Source organism: Misgurnus anguillicaudatus, chromosome 11, assembly GCF_027580225.2.
Source record: "Misgurnus anguillicaudatus chromosome 11, ASM2758022v2, whole genome shotgun sequence".
Classification (NCBI taxonomy): Eukaryota; Metazoa; Chordata; class Actinopteri; order Cypriniformes; family Cobitidae; genus Misgurnus; species Misgurnus anguillicaudatus.
The window spans coordinates 18,401,666-18,421,947 of NC_073347.2; the positions used below are offsets into that span (position 1 = coordinate 18,401,666).

At 38.0% G+C, this 20,282-nt stretch overlaps 1 protein-coding gene and 1 non-coding gene across 47 annotated transcripts in view; both read left to right on the top strand.

Moving 5' to 3' along the window:
- The window catches only part of camk2g2 (calcium/calmodulin-dependent protein kinase (CaM kinase) II gamma 2), a 74,332-nt gene that overhangs the window by 10,865 nt on the left and 43,185 nt on the right, over nt 1-20,282 (top strand). For all 46 annotated transcript variants that reach the window (XM_073873157.1, XM_073873158.1, XM_073873162.1 and 43 more), the window contains exon 3: nt 17,751-17,810. In XM_073873157.1, the coding sequence (XP_073729258.1) occupies nt 17,751-17,810 (60 nt within the window). The remainder of the gene's footprint in view (nt 1-17,750; nt 17,811-20,282) is intronic.
- On the top strand, nt 18,271-18,346 carry trnaa-agc (transfer RNA alanine (anticodon AGC)). Its single transcript has one exon. It is a non-coding gene; the product is annotated as a tRNA-Ala (tRNA).

Sequence of the window (20,282 nt, forward strand, 5' to 3'; positions counted from 1 at the left end):
AGGAACTATACTCTCATTCTGGTGTAAGAATCAAGGACTTTGCTGCTGTAACGTGGCTGCAGTAGGCGTAGTGATATTATGCACTGCCTGAAAATAGTCCTCTTGGTTACTTTTAATAGCAGGGGACTATTTTCAGGCGCTGCGTAATATCATTGCACCAGACTTAGATAAATCTCTGTGTGCTACCAACTTGTATTTTATATAGTTGAGCAAAATGGGTGGCAGCTAATGATGGATAAATGAATTCTCATTTAAACGTCTGAGTTCTGAAGACAGGGGTTCTTAATGTGATGAATTACCATCATAATGCTCAGCAGTTATAATGCCACCAACAAATAATGAGCCACTTGCATTGCTCATTTATTTAAAACAAAAGCCCACCTTTTGTCTCCACACGACCTGAAAACAGACCCGTCATGCTATTTACACGCCAGCCTCTGTTTGTTTGAAGCCAATGAGTGCCGCTCTGTTTTGAAAGGACCATCATGTATTCTGTGATATGCATATGACTGTACCATGTGGCACACTGTGCAAACATTGACATAGATGAACGGCATTATTCAGATGGCTGACTCATTGTTTGCTGGGCCCGACATCACTTATTCATAATCTAGGCTTGAGTTGCCATCGCTGAGCTACGTTGAGGATGAGGGTGGGCTGTGCTGAATACGATTTAAATCCCTGCTAATATGAATAATTAAGGCTGGGCAAAAAATATAGATTTTCTGACTCCAATCGATCTTCAATTTAAAAGCACAATATTGATTTAAAAATCAAAACGCATTTTAATGCGCTACTTGCGTGCTGTTTGAGTTTTGTTGTGTGCACACATCTAAAGCGGCATCCAGAAAGCCACATATCGAGGCTTTAAACAGCACATGAATACTAGGTTCACGGTTTTTTTGCACTTGAATGGAAATATTTTCACACAATTATTTAAAAATGCCATGATTCTCATAAACATCTGTTGTGAATGTGAACAATTCAGAGAGTAAACACATGCTATATACACACCAAATGCGGGGCATCGCATTACTTGCTCTAGATTACTCACGGGATTTAACTTCGTATCATGCAAATTTTTCGCTCGAGTTGAATATTTTCAACTTGGGCGAAGACGCGTTTGAGGCGAGTAACGCGCGTTTTTGCGTCAAGCACGCCCCCCAATCCCGTCATTCGCATCGCCCCACGTGAGGACGCATCTGATCGCGTCTTTGCATTGACTTTGTATGCAATCTACTCGCGCAAATCGTTGAACTCGCATCTGGTGTGAACCCACAGTTAATCTGTGTATCTTAATCTTAATTTTTTTAAACAGCACACCAAATAAATCCATGTCTGCAAAACGTTTTGCTAAAAAACCCACACAGGACCTAAACACGGTAATGTTGCCTGTGGTCAGGATGTCCCTGCTCTTCCAAGCACTGGTCATAGGGATTTGTTTTAACTGCTGGGAATCCTTAGGCGTCTAAAGCAGGTAACAGGATAATCCCTGTCGGATCGGTGGGGAGATGCGATGACACCCTTCATCAGCAGATGGTCCAGTGTGGGGCAGACGCGTGTCAGCCCAAACTCTTGCACACGAATGCATCAGTGAACAAACCTCCCAAATACCCTCCAGTTCACAAGCAGCTATGGTTACCCTCTCATCCCTTGAGGCTTAAGCCAAAAGGAAAGGTTTGAGTCTGCATTGTAAACATTGTTTCCGTTAGCCAATGTTTAGATGTTTTGGGTTTTGCGCATAGCTACCCAGTGAAGAAATAATCGCTGAGAGCGGTCGGATTAGTGCTGCACAATTAATCGCATCGCAATCGCAATCGCGATGTCAGCCTGTGCGATTATATGACAGCAAAATGTTGCAATTATATTAAATAAATAAATGTGTGGACTTGTTAACACAAACTTTCTGATAACAGTTTGATGATTTTCCTTGCTGCTTAAAAAAAGAAAGAAAAACGAACAAAAAAGGCAGTGCACGTGTGTGGTGTGCGTCGTCACTTATACCAGAGCGAAGATGGATGCAGAGGAGGTTGACAGTGATCTGGTAGCTAAAAAAAAAACTCTATGTCTGTCTGGTGGTATTTTGGATTTAGGATTACTGACACTGAGCAGTTGCTACATCACGTGGCAATACGAAAACATTTCTAGTTTTACAAATACACATTTTAGCTAAACTGTGTGTGGATTTTCCTTAAAACCCATCAAGTTGACTAATGATACCATTTAGTATAATCGCACATCGCAATATTAGCATCAATAACCGCAATGGGAAAAATTACCCAAATCGTGCAGCCCTAGGTCGGATGTTTCTTGGCCATGAAGTCTGTAGCGTTCTATACAGTTTTAATGGAGAGGTTGTATTCTGACTCATTTCCTCACACATTAAAAAGCAGCAACAGTATAGTGTTGCATGCCAGTCACCCATAATATCACTCTCACTTAAAAAAAACCCAACATACTACTTGCCAACTGTCTGCACTAGAGGAGCCAAAAAGGATTACAACCCTGGAATGTATGTGGGATCTTTCTTATCAGGAAGTAGTTTGGTTTCATTAGTAGAGCAGGAGTGGTTTACTGAACCTAGGTAAATGTTTATCTTTATATAGCATATCTATAAGTTACCCAAGGTACACACAACCTTACTCAAAATGTTTTATGTATTTTGTACCTGTGATCAGCTTTTTTCCCTGTGGGTGGGTGGATGGATGCCAGTGTGGTTGCAGTGGTATCTACAGTGTTTGGATTGTTGCATGCCTTTCTCCAGAAAGTATACAGTGACTTTTGGACTGGATTTGCTAGCATGAGAATGAAGCTGCAAGTAGGCAAACATATTTTTGTAGATCCAAATACTTAGAAAGCAGGCGAACTTGTTTGCTCGGGTAATTATGAAGTAATCCCCTGGGGCGGTTATCTTTTGACCTAGTCAAGTAAACAATTGTTGATTTCCCTACTACTGAACTCAATTCAGTGTCTACAGAACAGGCTTGACTCTCTTTGCTTTGCTAGGTTGGCAGCCTTACCTTTGCTTATACTGAGGATATTTGTCTTTTCTCTTGTGCTATTTCTCATGTGTCGTATAAATGTGCTAAAGATAAAAGATTGCTAACTAAACAATTTGTTCAGAAGTAGGAATATCTGTCCTTGTATTTGAAAGGCTATTGTCTTGCAACAGCATCATTTAACAATTCTGACACCACAAGACTACCAAATCAGATCACTTGACTCGGGGAAATAACAAATCACGTCAACCATTCACATGCACAAAGCAGATATATAACTTAATATATAAACTAATACAGGTTACAAAGAGTCAACCTGTTGTTTTATTTGGTGATCATGTAATAATGTTAGTGCCTGTTGCATGACCAGTGTATGCTTTTCTCCTAGTTGGATCCTTTTTTCCTCTTTAGTAGTATCAAAGCTGTTTAAGACCAGCAGCACGTCTGTCAGATGAGCTGCACCTCACCCAAGGGTGCAACTTACAACAGCGGTGGGCAGTATGACAAAGGGATTGTCTTCGATCAGAAAGGGTTCATCCACACACACCCATGTAATATGCAGTTTGGCAGTGGATTGTGATGTGTGTGCATGTGGGTGTGCATGTGTGCACATGCGTGTGTGTACGTTTGGTGTGTACTCTTATTGTGATTACATAGTATGTTTGTGTATGCTATTTTTACGATCAGTATTGAGTGGTTTTTGGTTGTTTGCATTTATTGTTTGACATTATTTAGTTATTGTGATGTGGAATGGAAGATCACAAGCTTCTCAGTTAAACATAGTAAAAGGCAGATGCACACATGGGTAAATAATGGAGATATGAGTACCGGAAAGCATATGGGTGGAAAAAAGCCCAATGATGTGGAAAAAGAAGTCGGGTAGGTGGCAGGAGAGGATATGGTTTATAATAAGCTGTGTTTGTTCAAATTTATCACTAAAAGTGATTCAAACTTTACACAACCTTCTATTATAGACACTCTCAATTGGAAAATCAGTTTCTAAATAAAGCCTTAATGACTTAACTATATCCATTGTTTCCAGAAGGCTGGGTCTTTTGTAAGCTGAACAAGCTTAAAGTTCCCTCACAAACAACAACAACATACTTCCTTGGTGACGTTGATTTCGTGTCAGTTCTTGGTTGGTGTGTGCGTGCCATGCGCTAGGGTTGTGCCAATAGGCTAGCCTTCATGACGATAGTTGACATGCTTGCTTATTGTAATTTTCAATTATTGTTATGCTATTATTATTATTATTATCATCATCATGGTTGCACATTAACATTCCCGCATAACCCGCACTTGACATTGCGTGCTACTCCTCGCATGTGGGCTTCTCCTTAAGTGAGAGAGCTTATAATGCGCGTGTCTCGGACTCTTCCTTGAGGACCGAAGTTGCCCATCCCTGCTCTATAAGGTTACGGTCGTGACAGTGTTGCCAGCTACCCTTCAGCTTCTGTTTTTTGTCCACTAATCCCAAAAATTAACAAATAAATAAATGAGTAAACTATTACCCCGCTCCTAATACTATCATGTATTGGCGATCTCACTATGGGGCATTTTGCCAACACTGTTCCCACATAAGGTCTTCCACTTTACTCCAGGGACTTGTTATGCAACAGATTCAGAAGTTGAAAACTTTCCGGAGTGTGTTGGGACTAGAGTCACATGTTCAACTGCTTTTTTTGAGTCTTTGTTCATGTTCAACATGGGGAATTCAACTCTTTAACTGTCTTAAGTCAGAATGCATGACCGTTAGACGACCCCTTTAAGGGTTTAAAAATGGGGATCTTCATGTACAACCAATATAAGTATGTATTCTCATCTAAATGGCAACGTAAACGTGTGATTTTGCTATGATAGTGCGGGACAAACGTTTAAGAATATCTACAAAAATATTGAAGTGATGTCAGAAACTGACATGTAAAGAAGACCATTTGAAATGGTCCTTACTTCTGTTTGGCCAAATCACGTTTAAAATGTCAACGGCTTTGGGTGAGAGTTAGATTTAGGGCTAGATTAAAGGATTTGTCATTATCTCGGAAACCATTGCTTCTATAAAATGTCATCACTAATATAGTGAAATCAATGCGTGGGTGTATTGTTAAACAGGTGCTTGTCCACACCCCCCTGTAGTCCTCTGTGTAAGTAAAGCTCTAAACAGTGGTTTAGTCATGTGATGGTGAGAGCACCTTAAGCTTTGCTCTTGAAACTGGCACAGGTCTGATGGTCTTTCAGATTTTTGTTGAAGATTTTGCAGAGTTAGATGATGCTATTGGCTCATTAGGATGAAATATTAAAAATTCACAGCTTTATTAATATCATTCTTTTCTGGTAAGCATCTGGATGTACCTCACAGCCTCATTGTGTGTCTATGTCTGCTATCTGAAAGATATTGGCTCAATGTTGAGGTCTTCCTTCATGGCGTAGAGTTCTGCCTGTGTTTGCAGGCATGTTATTGGACAGCCAGGTTGAGATGTGGTGCCACTTTATCTTGCTTTGGATTTAAGGAGCTTTTTCTGGAAGTATGAAGACATGTTGGCATGAGCTGCCTGCAGTATCAAACCAAGCTGCATTCCTGTATGGGGTGTTTTGGTTTTATTTGCTCACAAGCTGTTGGCACACAATTTGGTGTTATGTGAACGTTACTTGGCCAGTGTAATAAAACACACATATACGATTTTTTTATTATTTTGTATTGTATATTATTATTTGTATTATTTATCCCCCATATATTTACACAGATACCTTGCAGAATCTGCCTTAACAAACACAAGCAAACTTCTCCTCAGGCTTTACTGCTCTTAAAGGGCCTGTTTAGTCCTGAATCAGCTTCAGTAATGAGAAGTGCCTGTATTTGGCTCCAGGTGGAACCTGTTTCTCTCCAACTGTCCTTTCCTTCAGTGTCACACCATTTGAATCACTCTGTTTATCTCCATACACACCCTCCACTACTTTCACTGACTTTCTAAAGTTTACATAACTAGTATAAGCACACAAAGAAAGAATTGGATGAACAATGGCATGCGTGCATCACCTAGTTATGAGTTTTTACCTAGTTAAAGCTTTAAAGAACTTATTGAGGTATTGACCAAATTTGTGAGCCTTTTACCTTTATTAAAAAGAACAGTGAAGAGTGACTGAAGACTTTTTTGGAAATAGTTTTTTTTTTTTTGCTTGTACTTAAAGGGTTTTGCAGCGAAATTTGTTTAATACCAATGAAATGACATTTTTAAGAAAAGACTGCCTTGCCTGTAAAGGGTTAGTTTACCCCAAAATGACAATTTTATCATAAATCTGACACCTGTGACGTTCTAAACCACCAAGTCCCCCGAAACACATTTTTAGATATTTTTGACGAAAACCGGGAGGCTTGTGTGTCTCGCCCATAGACTGCAGTTTGTTTTACAATTCTTTTCCCAATTCTTTTCTTTTCAGAGACATCACCAAAATGGTCCATGTTTCATCAGTAGTTCAATAACAATGATTTTATTCAACAATTTTGTTCTCCTGCTTAGTCCTTCTGTGAGCGTTCACGGGCAGACTATGACGCCTGCTGCCAACGTCACCTGAAGACATAGTTGCCAGCGAATAGACACAGAATACACTGGCAAGTAATTTGTGAATTTATACGGGCATAATGGCTTAAATTAAAAAAGGAAAAAAAGGTTGGCAGGTGACGTCAGCAAATGCACCATAGTCTACCCGTGAACACACACTGAATGACTGTATTTGAATAAAAATGTTGTGTTTTATTTTCTTTGCACACAATTTTTTTTTTGTTTCTTTGCACATAATTTTTTTTTGTTTCTTTGCACACAAAAGTGTTGTCATTGCTTCAGAATATTATTATTGAACTACTGATGGACCTTTTTGCTGATTTGTTTCATTCTATTTTGGAAAAAAAAATGGTAAAACAAACTGCAGTCTGTGTCACAAGCCTTTTTGTTTTCATAAAAAATTTCTAAAAATGTGTTCTGAAGACAATCAAAGGACTTGGTGGTTTAGAACAACACGGGTAAGTGATTAATGTTGAAATGGGAATTTTGGTGTGAAGTACCCCCTTTAAAGTGAAATTACTAAATCTAAACATAAGCATCTAAATGAAAATGCTTGTTCACAAGAAAACGTCAGACGCACTTAAAGGAATATTCCATTTTCTTAAAGGAAAAATCCAGATAATTTACTCACCACCATGTCATCCAAAATGTTGATGTCTTTCTTTGTTCAGTCGAGAAGAAATTATGTTTTTTGAGGAAAACATTGCAGGATTTTTCTCATTTTAATGGACTTTAATAGACACCAACAATTAACACTTAACTCAACACGTAACAGTTTTTTTCAACGGAGTTTCAAAGGACCACAAACAATCCCAAACGAGGCATAAGGGTCTTATCTAGCGAAACGATTGTCATTTTTGACAAGAAAAAAAAATATGCTCTTTTAAACCACAACTTCTCGTCTAGGTCCGGTCCAGTGCGACCTAACGTAAATGCGTAGTGACGTAGGGAGGTCACGTGTTACATATATAAAATGCAAATTTGCAGACCATTGTAAACAATAAACTGACACAAAGACATTAATTAGTATCAGTTGACATACAACAACGTAGGAACGGTCCTCTTTCAACACACTTGTAAACACTGGGGCGGAGTTTCGCGTTCGTCTTCTGTGACCTCTTGACGTCATGACGTATTGCGTGGGGTCACCTGGCGCATCACGACCAGATCTAGACAAGAAGTTGTGCTCTAAAAGTGTACACTTGTCACCTTCTTGTCAAAAATGACAATCGTTTTGCTAGATAAGACACTTATGCCTCGTTTGGGATTGTTTATAGTCCTTTGAAACTTCGTTGAAAAAAACTGTTATGTGTTGAGTTAAGTGTTAATTGTTGGTGTCTATTAAAGTCCATTAAAATAAGAAAAATCCTGCAACGTTTTCCTCAAAAAACATAATTTCTTCTCGACTGAACAAAGAAAGACATCAACATTTTGGATGACATGGTGGTGAGTAAATTATCTGGATTTTTCTTTTAACAAAATGGACTATTCCTTTAAGAGGGTTTTGCATATGAGCTCTTCACATATAGACTAGCAGGCAGTATTAGAGAATATTTAAATATGAGTTTATAATAACCTAATATATCTGATATAAAAAATGATAATTTAGTTGCAAAATGTACAGTCAGCATAATAGGAGAAAGCGAATAGCTTTAGAACGACTGTAGCACATGATTTGTCAACAGAGAGGAGTCCAAGGTCAGCGTTGATGAGCCAACAGAGGATAAAAAATAAAGCAAGTAAGACTGAGTAAGTGCCAAGGCCAGAAGGGCAGGTCTCTGTGGTGCTGAGGAGAAGGGCTGTGGAGCGTGGAGATTGTTTAAGAGAAGAACCAGCAACCATGCTTGAATTGAGGAGGAATGGGAGACTTGGACAGTCTAGTTTTATGTACTCTAACAGCAGCCACAAATCTCTAAACCAAACAGGTCTGTCTGAAAATAGACCAATCCATCAATGTTTATTGGTGAGCATATGGGTCAGTAGATTTTGAGGCATGTAACCAAAAAAACGAGCATGTTTGTGTTAAAGGAAGTATTTCTTATAAAAGGGTTAATTTATAGAAAGTATTTTTTATTTAACAAATAATTTAAATAGACGAAGAGCTTCAGAGTGAGACAAATTACTACTACTACAAAAATGATCAGATCCTGGTAATACTGTTGTTTGTGATGTTGTTTTCCCACCAAAAGTGAAAAATATGATAACTTCCTGAGGATTAAAGGATATTTAAGGACACTGTCAAATGATTATCAATTAATATACTGTTCTCAAGTACACATGATTTGTTTAATTTTGAAACATTTTGAGCAAAGACAGAAAACGACACCTGATGTCATCTTTTAATAAATTATCAGCTGTTTGTGTTACAAGTTAGTGTATAGCATTATGGCAAAAATGTCTGTGTGTGTAAAGTTTGTTTGTTCTCTTGACCTAAGAGTCAGCTATTGTTTAGACGTTTAGGTTGCTAATGTTATGATAATCCAACAATTGGAAAGCTGCCTGCAGCTCGCATGTCTGGAGATGCGACCTGATCCTGCCCCAGACGCCATGTGCTGATGTCACGACTCTTGCCTGAGGCCGGCTGGCATTTTCTGTTGAGATTAACCTGCTGCATTAAGACCTCATCTGAACCCCTCGTTCTTTGTATTCTCAGATTCAGTATCCAAAAATCAACATTTTGTCATTATTCGTTCTTTTTACTTTCTGTCTGTGGAACAGAAAACAAAAAGCTGCTCTATATTTATACAATGAGAGTAAATGTGGACCAGGGACAGCTGTAGTCACCATCCACTTTCGTTGTATGGAAAAAGAGCAACTTGCATATTTGCTATAGTTGCTAGTCTATTCGTTTTCTAAACAAGAAAGATGGTCATATGAGTTTGAAATGAGAACATGATGAAATGAAGAGTTTGGTTCTAAAACGCGATAAACGCCTTTTTTTATTATTTACCATCAAATTCAGTATTGTATCAGGTCAGTATTAAAAAGTAAATTCTTAATTTTAGGCAAAATCCAATATCCGCCCTGTTATTCTGTCATCATTTCTTCCTTTTCTCCAAAATGCAATAAACCCCACCCCTCCTTTTCTGCAGAATGCAATAAATCCCCTCAACAAATCACAGCGCACCATTCCACGCATTGTTAACAATTATGGTGCCGCATTGAATACACACAGAATCCTAGTTTTCCTCATCTTGTACTTCGTGATCAACAAACAAACAAAAACAAAATAATACTTTGATGGCATTGATAAACCTGTGGTGGTTTTCTGTGACGAGAAAGAAACGTAAACCATCAAAATTACGCAAGAGGCACTCTGGAGACGGAAAAATGCTGAATGTTGCTTGTTCTCCCGACAGCATCAAGCTTCTGTCATGCTAACACATTGAACCCAGGGGATCTTATGAAAAATGTTCCATTATTTTACACAAAGCCAATGAAAATCGAGCAGGACCAAAACATTCATACAGCTGATCGCTGTGAAAAAAAGTTTTGCGGGAACAACAGTGTTCTTAATATGACAGAGTAAGTGTTTTGATTAATGCCATTAATGTTTTTTTAATCAGTTTTTCATACCATCAGTCAACCAAATGAATATAACATGGCAAAGATGAATGCACATTTATATATTGATTCAATAGATTTATAGCATTTTGAAAAAAAAGTTTTTATAATTAATCTTTGAAAATCAAATTACGGATTTGAATTTTTTATGTTTTTATAACCTAAAGATGCTATTTAAAAGTTTGTAACAGAAAATAGTGGTTTTCATCTTGCCACTTTCTTGGTATAGAAAACACGATTTTACAGAAATTATTCAAAATGGATGTATTGCGTTTTGGAACAAAACTCTTGAAATATTCCCATTTCTTATTAATAGCTGCAGATGTGCCTGCCTACTCTTATATTAGTGCTCTGTGTAGAATATAGTAGCTTTTAGTTAATAGGACTGGCATATTTTGTAATGTCTGGGCCATAAGAACCTCAATAAGCATTCTCAAGTGCGGCCCCTCCTTCCTTTGAGTCTGTGTCAGAGTGACCTGACCGTCTTTGCTCAGAGTCTGGGTTGACCATGCTTTTAATAAGATCCAGGAATGCTTGATTCTAATTGGCCAGTCAGAACATTTACAGGTTTGTTATTCCCAGATAGCAATGGGTCAAAAACACACAGTAATCTGTGTGTTATTAAAAGCATGATATTCTGGTATTATTTTTTGGGACTTTTTTACACAAATTTATGTTTGTGTTATATCATGCAGTGGTACTATTACAGTATATTTCCTTTGCTCACTTGTAACTAATTGTACATATCTGTTTGCATCAGTGTAAAACCAGAACTCTGAGATTTGACCATTCAATCATAAGTGTACTTAAAGGCAGGAGTACCAAACTGCACCTGTAGCCAATCAGCAGTAATAGGCGTGTCTCCTAACCAACATCGTTGCCTGGGATGCAAATGTGTGGGGCGGGTCTATCAAAAGAAGGTCCAGATTCTATTGGGGTAGGGGCGTGTTTGTTAGGTGATTTCTCAAATGTCAACATTGGCTTTCAGAGATTGTGCACCCCGCCTTTAAGGTAACAGGACCATGATGCTTTCTCTCTTGGCTTATACTAAAGTGTTATCATTGTATTGACTTGCCTATGGTTGTTCATTCACTGTAACCAATAATAGAAAAGACAGAAATTAATTTATTTTGCTGTGTGTTATCTCGGTTTTATAATGGATAGGGATCAGGGGTTTAGGACCCCTTAACACCTATTATAAAAAGCACAATTGAAATGCTGTTGCTGTCAGAATGTATTTATTGCTGATTTTAACTACTTTATTGGAAATATTTTTATAATGCCATTTTATAAAGAAAATTATACATCTTTTCCCATTCAAGTGTATATATAAGCTGTACTTTGCTCATTACCATAGTTGTTTCTAAAATTGCAGGATTTTATCCAGAATCATTTTATCAGTTCTTGTCACAACCATAATTAGTAGTACTGGTGCATTTTTTTTACCTGCTTATATATATATAATTTTATTTAAGCTTAACTGTTCATAGCAGTCAATATAGTAAGCTTTCAGCATCTCCCACATCTCTCTCTCTCGTGCACGCGCTGAGAGTAAGATCCATGACATCATGGACCAATCGCACCGTGAGAAAGCAGCACTTAGCCCAATTGGATTTTAGAGATGGTCACTGAACAACACATCATTTATTTATCCCCTCTGTAATGGGATAGACAGAAAAGAGAGTGGGGGAGCACAAAACAAGGCACATGAGTGGAAAGAAAGGGAAAAATAAATAAAATACGATGAGCTTGTCCACTCGAAGCTATATTTCTTAATGCTTTATCAGCTGCCTCAGAGAAAAACCATTAGTGTGTTTTCTGTTTATGCCACTTAAAGCTTTATTTGTAAAGTAGTAATTAGATTAATGAGACAAACCTGCACAAACAATACAAGTAAATAAATAAATGTGTTTTATTCTGCATCTGTAGTGTTCGGTGATGTTGTGTTTGTGTTTTCTCTGCACTGGCATGCTTGACTCTCACGCTCAGCTTCAGATTAACTGTTCTGTAGGGAGCCTCAGCAGGGCTGAATATTAAATGTCCTGCATTAATTCTGTTAGGTAATAAAGACATCTGCTGCTCTAAACCAAACACACACGTACATCACTCACCTTCATTCTTTCTCAGTGGGGCGTTTATTTGGTCGTATTTCTTAGAAAAGTTTGGCTTCACTCAGCCATTTTTATAAATGGTGAGAACGCCATATCTTACTGCCTGAAATGTTTGGGTTCGTGATATGTACACAGAGAGAGAGAGAGAGGACTGTAAAAATTAAGGCTGTGGTAGGAAATGTGGTGGCGATCAGATGGATTTTAGATTAATGTTTGATACTTTAAGATCACGGCTTATGTCATTTCTGAGAATTATGCTCTTTGACTCTCGGAGGGATTGAAAGCTTTGTGGGTGAAAGATCCACACGCATTTCAAATCGAATAACTGTCTCCTGTCTCCTGCATTACAAATGTTAGCTGTGTGTGTACAAGTTTTATACTTCTGAGGATCAGATGTTTATAAGAGGTTGTCATCAGCAGTAAATGTTTGACATTAAATCTAATAAGGTCAACAGGTTTATGTGAGGGTTCAGTTTCAAGCTTAGGGTAAATGATTGAAAATATCATTCACCTGATATAAAATCAATAGAAATCTGAGATTTAATGATGAGTGATGGATACAGGTCTGGGATTATCAAGACAAAAGAACTCACTAACTGTCTGGTTGAATCTTTAAAGGATAGTTCACCCAAATATGAAAATCCGGTCATCATTTACTCTCCCTCATGTTGTTATAACCTACAGTACTGTGCAAAAGTCTTAGGCCACCACCACCAGCTTTGTTGTTTTAGCAAAGTTTTAATGTCAATCCATATTTATTTTTCACACTTTTTATTAAGATACAAACAGAAAATACAGGAAATATGTACACAAAATTAAAATCAAAACAACATTTTTAGAACTAAATGTCTTCTTCAGGCATCAGTCAGTATTTAGTGTGACCTCTCTTGGCTCGAAACACATCTTTGAGCTTTTTTGAGGAGAATGAAGTCCTGAAGTCATTCGAATAGAATTAGAAATTAAGATTTAATTTAAGTTTAAGAGATCCTGCAGCTGCCTGCTATTGCTCAAGTGGAAGGGGAGTTTACCCGAAATACTTGACACTTCAGCTTATACTTTTATACTGTTTTTAATACTACATACAAATTTCCTGTACTTTCTGGTTGTATTCTTATAAAGAGACTGAGAAATAAGTATATATGATCACTATTACATTGCAGAAACCACAAATCTAATGGTAGCATTGTGGCTTTGTAACCACTAGGCCTGTCGCGATAATGACTATATCGACTTATCGCTTGAGAGAGAGAGAGAGAGAGAGAGAGAGAGGACAGTGACAGGCAAAGAGAGCATTACTTGATCTGAAATTTCGTGTTTTTTTTGGTAAATGCATACAGTTTGGAAGAATAAATTTAGAACAAAGTTTTTTATAAGCTACAATCTGCATCTCCGACATGAATGAGACATGAGGAGAGGAAATTAGCGTAAACTAGCCAGCAATCATTTCAAAAACAACGCAATGAGCTACAAATTAAAAGTCATCTGAAACATAACATAGCATTAGCTTATTCATAGCGATTAACTTAAGCCAGGACTAGGCCTTAGGCCTAGAAAATAATGAGGAAATGAGAATGAAATTCAATTAGATTTTATTTATATAGTGCTTTTCACAATAGGTAATTGTATCAAAGCAGCTTTACATTAATAGAAGCAGGGGAAAACACAGAAAAATCGACAGACAACATAAGTAGCAAAATACAGCGCCTATGAATAAGCTTTACAAGTGAGCGTGTTGAAGGGGTAATGTATAGAAGAGGGTGCTAAATTAAGCCAATGTCGGCTGACTTCCGGGGTTTGAAAAACCCCCTAAGAGAAAAACCTCCTGCTTTTTTAGCCAAGAGGAAAAAAGTCCTAGGAGGAAAAAATCCTTGAGATAGATATATATATATATATATCTATCAACTGTATGTGTGTGCGTGTGTATGTGTATGTGTATGTGTATGTGTATGTATATGTATGTAAACGGATGAGGAGATTAAACGGGTTCCGCCGGTTGTTCAGGCATCGACTGGGCATCACGTTGAAGGACGGCCAGAAGATCAGTGGTGTGTTAACCTTCACAGCAGCTGGAACTGGGTCTGTTTGTCTCAATGTCCTTGGGATCGAGGACAAGACAGGGAGAGAAAAACTAAATCATATTAGCATAGGGGCCGTTCGCATGTAAAGCAAGTATCACACATTGTTGTATTTTAAAGGGGCCATGACACAAGACTTTTTTAAGATGTCAAATAAATCTTTGGCATCCCCAGAGCACATATGTAAAGTTTTAGCTCAAAATACCATATAAATAATTTATTAAAGCATGTTAAAATTGACATTTTGTACGTGTGTGCAAAAATGTGCCGTTTTGGGTGTGTCCTTAAAAATGCAAATGATGGTTTGTTGCAATTAAAACTCAATATTTTTTTTCTCTGCACTAAATGTCAGTGTTGAGGTTGGATAGTGAAGATTAAGGGGCGATATTATTATAATAAGAGCTCTTATGACATCATAAGGAGAGCCAAATTTCAACAACCTTTTTTTTTCATGTGCTTGTAGAGAATGGTTTATCAAAACTCAGTTACTGGGTTGATCTTTTTCACATTTTCTAGGTTGATAGGAGCACTGGGGGCCCAATCATAGCACTTAAACATGAAAAATTCAGATTTTCATGCCATGGCCCCTTTAATATAAGCTTGGCTCCAGACAGGCTAGCTATTGCGGCACTAGTATATTACACTGACAAGTTATGTAAATGCTTTGTGCCATACAGGCTAACTATTGCGAGATAAGTACATTTACTATACAAATTATGTGATTGCTTTTTTAAAGAGAAAAGTCTTAAAGGAATAGTCATTTTCAATATTAAAATATGTTATTGCCTTGGCTGGGAATTGTTGATGCATCCCTCTGTCATCTGTGTGCGTGCACGTGGGCCCTGGAGTGCGCTGCGACGCTTCGATAGCATTTGGCTTAGCCCCATTCATTCAATGCTACCATTTAGAGATAAAGTTAGAAGTGACCAAACACATCAACGTTTTTCCTATTTAAGACGAGTAGTCATACGAGCAAGTTTGGTAGTAATTCGACTCGCCGGAAAAGTCCACTCCCCTTCTCCCTCTCATAATGGGAGAGGGAGGGTGTTACTGCGCCGAGTCGAAGTACTCCCAAAAGTGCTATTACGCCATAAAATATAGTTCCTCTTTTAAATCCGCTTAGAAAAGCGCTACGTTTTATTTTGTACCACCAAACTTGCTCGTATAACTACTCGTCTTAAATTGGAAAAAACGTTGATGTGTTTGGTCACTTCTAACTTTATCTCTAAATGGTACCATTGAATGAATGGGGCTAAGCTAAATGCTATCGAAGCGTCGCAGCGCGCTCCAGCGCTTACGTGCACGCACACAGATGATAGAGGGATGTATCAACAATTCTTAGTTAAGGTAATAACATATTTTAATATTGAAAATGAGTAGACTATTCCTTTAAGTTTAGACTTACTGTACTCGACTGTGTCTGATTCTCGGACATCAGATGGCAAATCATTCCAGAGCTTAGGGGCTAAGTAGGAAAAGGATCTACCACCTTTAGACACTTTTGATATTCTAGGGATAGTTTAAAGACCAAAATTTTCTGACCGCAGCGTTCGTGATGGATTGTATTCTGATAGTAATTCTCTAAGATACGAGGGTGCTAGGCCATATAAGGCGTTGTAGGTGATTAGTAGTATTTTAAATTGTATGCAATATTTGACTGGGAGCTAGTTTAAAGATGCCAAAATTTGGGTGTATAACTAGTTTCATATAACTAGCTCCAAAAACAAAGCTAAATATTCTGTTTATATCAAGCATTCTGCCTAATATTTGCTGGTTAATGTTTCAAAACAAAACTTAATTTCTATCGATAACTCTCAGATCCGTTGTAGCAGCCTGGGAACACAACATCCTTGTTTCCTGGCAGAGTGGGCAGACTGATCAAATCCTGTGCACCCTCATGCCCAAAAACTGCATTAAACCCACCAATCAAAAATAAATTAGCTGTTAGCTGTGTTGTGTATGTATGGTATTGTACTCAAGATGTACAGTAGTGAAGCTGTTTTGAGCATCTCCATTACAGTTTGATTAGTTTAATAATCCACACTATAAATGCAGCCAGCATTGAGGAAAAGATACAGGAGATTAAGGAGACAACCCTCCCCGGTCATGCTGGCATCCCTACAGCCTGCCCGTGTTAAAAGCCCTGCTGTCCCACTGACAATCTAAACTCATTGACACATACTAAAGCCTCTCTTTATGTCACATGATCACACTTCTTTGCCTGGAGTGTTTCTCACCATCAGAATTGTTAATGAGTCAGGGTATTGAGTCGGGTGTGTGCCATTATTAAGCTTCTACATTGTATATGTACAGCTACTGTTTGAGTAGGTCCAATTTTAGTTTGATATCCCTCCCATAAAACTCTTCAAAGGTTTACACAAAGGTTATGATCACATATTCCTTTACAGATCAATGCTTGTTACTCGTGTAACGGATAGCTGCATTAATCTTGATCCCCTAATTTATGAAGTGTGCATCTTTATGGCCTTTACATACAGTATAAATATCCATATTCAGTCATTAGACAAATGCACTTTGTTCTTGCTGATAATAAAAAAATAGGACTGATACAGATACTGAACGTTTCTGTTGAGAGTATTGCACATACACACCCAATGATCTCTCAGATTGTCCGATCATAATTGGATTGGATAGTGCTGCACGCAGGTGTAACCAAGGTTCAGTGTGTCTGATCCAAACACTCAAATCACATACGCTGTATCCAAAACCGCCTACTTCCATACTTTATAGTAGGCGAAAAGCCGTAGGCGAGGTGAGTAGTATGTTCAAATTCATAGTATTCAAGAAACGGTAGGCAAAAGTACCCGGATGACCTACTGTATCTGGCAAGATCCCAAAGTTTTCATTGGATTGACCCTTTACTATCCCGTGAGCCCCCGAGAGAAGAGTTATCCAACGAAGAAGAAGGAGAGATGTTGTTTTATTAAAAAATGTCTGAGAGCAGTAACGCTGCTCTATTAAAATGCAAATACTTGTATTGAACAGCTGTTCCTTGTGGTTTAATTGTCCTTGTTTAACGTCATTCTAGTTAACGACTAACTTGTTGTTATGACGACATATGTCACGTGATGTATCCACATGGTGGATGTGGATTCATACTATATAGTATATGTTATAACGGTTGATGAGTATGTACTTCATCTAGTTCAGTACCTACTGTCATAGAATGCGATTTCGGAAGCAGGGGTTGTCTGAATGAGCTTATGTGTTCAGATGATCTACTAAAATAATTTTTTATTATATTATAAGATTAACGTATTTATAACTTGTAAGAGTGTAAGGTATGGCTTTAAAAAAAAGTTGCAGTATGATCCAATGAGCATGTTAATACCAGGTGTAAACGGGGTCAAAATGTCAAAGTCTTGTGTTTCTGGAGGTAAGATTCATGTGCTGAATTGTGTTGTCTCTCTGTCTGGTCCTCAGATCATCAGAAGCTGGAGAGAGAAGCTCGGATCTGTCGGCTCCTCAAGCACCCCAACATAGGTGAGTCTCAGAAACACACTAAGCTGGTTAAAGCCATGATGCAGTTATGTCCTAATCCTGTTTCTCTCTTCTCTCATCAAAAATCATAGACAATTATGCTCATGTGTGTAAACACTGAGATATATGAATGTGCAGGTCACAGTTGACTGGGATTATATGCATGTCACAACAAAAAATAGATCACAAAGACAAAACTGTTTCCGATTGGAAAATAAAGTATTTAAAACGGGTATTATCTTTTTAGGCTGCATTGTTAGTGCATTGTTTGTTTGTGTGCATTTGCTGTGTGGTACAGTGGACTGTGGGTTGGGGAGAGGTTGGTGGTTGATGGTGGGTGGTGACACAGGGCACTGTGGGTAGGTGGGCAATCACCAAGTGCAAAGAAAGAAAATGCATTTAAAGTTAAAATTTCTGTAGTTAAGAAGACTTCAGAGCTCATATCACATACACAAATATGTAGGTGTTCCTCTAGCGCAGTTGGTAGCGCATTGCATTAGCAATGCAAAAGGCCTTGGGTTCGATTCCCAGGGAACATACTAATAAAATGTACCGTTTGTATGTAATGCGCTGTTGCTTTTGGTTTGCCAAATGCATTAATGTAAAATTTAAATGTATTGTTCCGATACTAGTATTGGAAATGCTGCCGATACCACAAAAAAATTCTTGCATCGGTCTGGCAAGTACTTTGATCCATGTACTGTTCCGAAAACATTTTCTTAACCCTTAGGCATAGTTAGACCTAGTTATGCCTGCTATAGCTAACGCAAAAGCTAACGCTGCAAATCAGAACTAATTTCTACAAGAAATGGAAAAGCGCTAGCCATATGTCCGCTGTATTTCAGACTAGTAAAATGGCGACATGTCTCATATGCCGTGCTGCAATTTCAATGTGTGACACTAGTATTAGCAACTTTAAAACAAGTAACCTAACATATCTGAATGAGACACATGCGTCACCAAAAAAATGAATTTCCCTTTTGATCATTTACACATTTGTTTACGACTATGTTAGTAGTACTGCCTGAAAAAGACCAGAGCTGTTCTTTTTAAACACAACTAAAGTGTGTGGTTTCATACAGAAAAGGAACAGATGATAAAGGGCAAGCATTGATTTTTATGAGACCTTTAAAGACTGTGGCGCATGTGAGATTTCAGACATTCATCATTTACAGTAGCTGGTCATTTTTCTGTGTCTTGCTTTTTGTTTCTCTAGGAGTGATTCTGCAATTCTTTCTCTACATTTTCCTTTGTATTTCTGTCTGCCTTATTCTATCTTTGTACCCTATCTATATAACATCTATGCCAGTGGTTCCCAAACTTTTTCAGCGTGCGACCCCCCTTATGTACAGTGCATTTTTCGTGGCCCCCCAAAGGAAATTTATGACAAAAACAGTTTTAAAATGTAATATTTTACTTAAACAAAATATATAAAATTATACCTAGTAGTGCTGTTGGTTAGTTAAAGGAAAAGTCTACTCATTTTCAATATTAAACTATGTTATTACCTTAACTAAGAATTGTTGATACATCCCTCTATCATCTGTGTGCGTGCACGTAAGCGCTGGAGCGCGCTGCGACACTTCGATAGCATTTAGCTTAGCCCCATTCATTCAATGGTACCATTTAGAGATAAAGTTAGAAGTGACCAAACACATCAACGTTTTTCCTATTTAAGACGAGTAGTTATACGAGCAAGTTTGGTGGTACAAAATAAAACGTAGCGCTTTTCTAAGCGTATTTAAAAGAGGAACTATATTTTATGGCGTAATAGCACTTTTGGGAGTACTTTGACTCGCCTGAAAAGTCCGCTCCCCTTCTCCCTCTCATAATGGGAGAGGGAGGGTGTTATTAGAGAGTTAAGTCCTATTACGCCATAAAATATAGTTCCTCTTTTAAATCCGCTTAGAAAAGCGCTACGTTTTATTTTGTACCACCAAACTTGCTCGTATAACTACTCGTCTTAAATAGGAAAAACGTTGATGTGTTTGGTCACTTCTAACTTTATCTCTGATTGGTACCATTGAATGAATGGGGCTAAGCTAAATGCTATCAAAGCGTCGCAGCGCGCTCCAGTGCTTACAGGCACGCACACAGATGATAGAGGGATGTATCAACAATTCTTAGTTAAGGTAATAACATAGTTTAATATTGAAAATGAGTAGACTATTCCTTTAAACACTGATCTATGCTGCTATATCTAAAGGGCTCATTATAGTTGTGCATACATTCTACGGCCTGGCCACGACGCCATAGAATACGCATTGGTTTTCATACATACTTCTGCGTCATCGATGTGCAAACACACTTGTAGACCGCTGGTAGGCAGTATCCACGTGTGTAACCACAGTAGCAGCGCAGCTGTCAATGAAGAAGCAGCTTGGCAAGTTTAACCCACAAACGAAGAAGAGACAGCAGCTTGTTGTATATGTTTTGAGATGACCAGAAGAGATAGAAGTAAATAAACAGCGACTT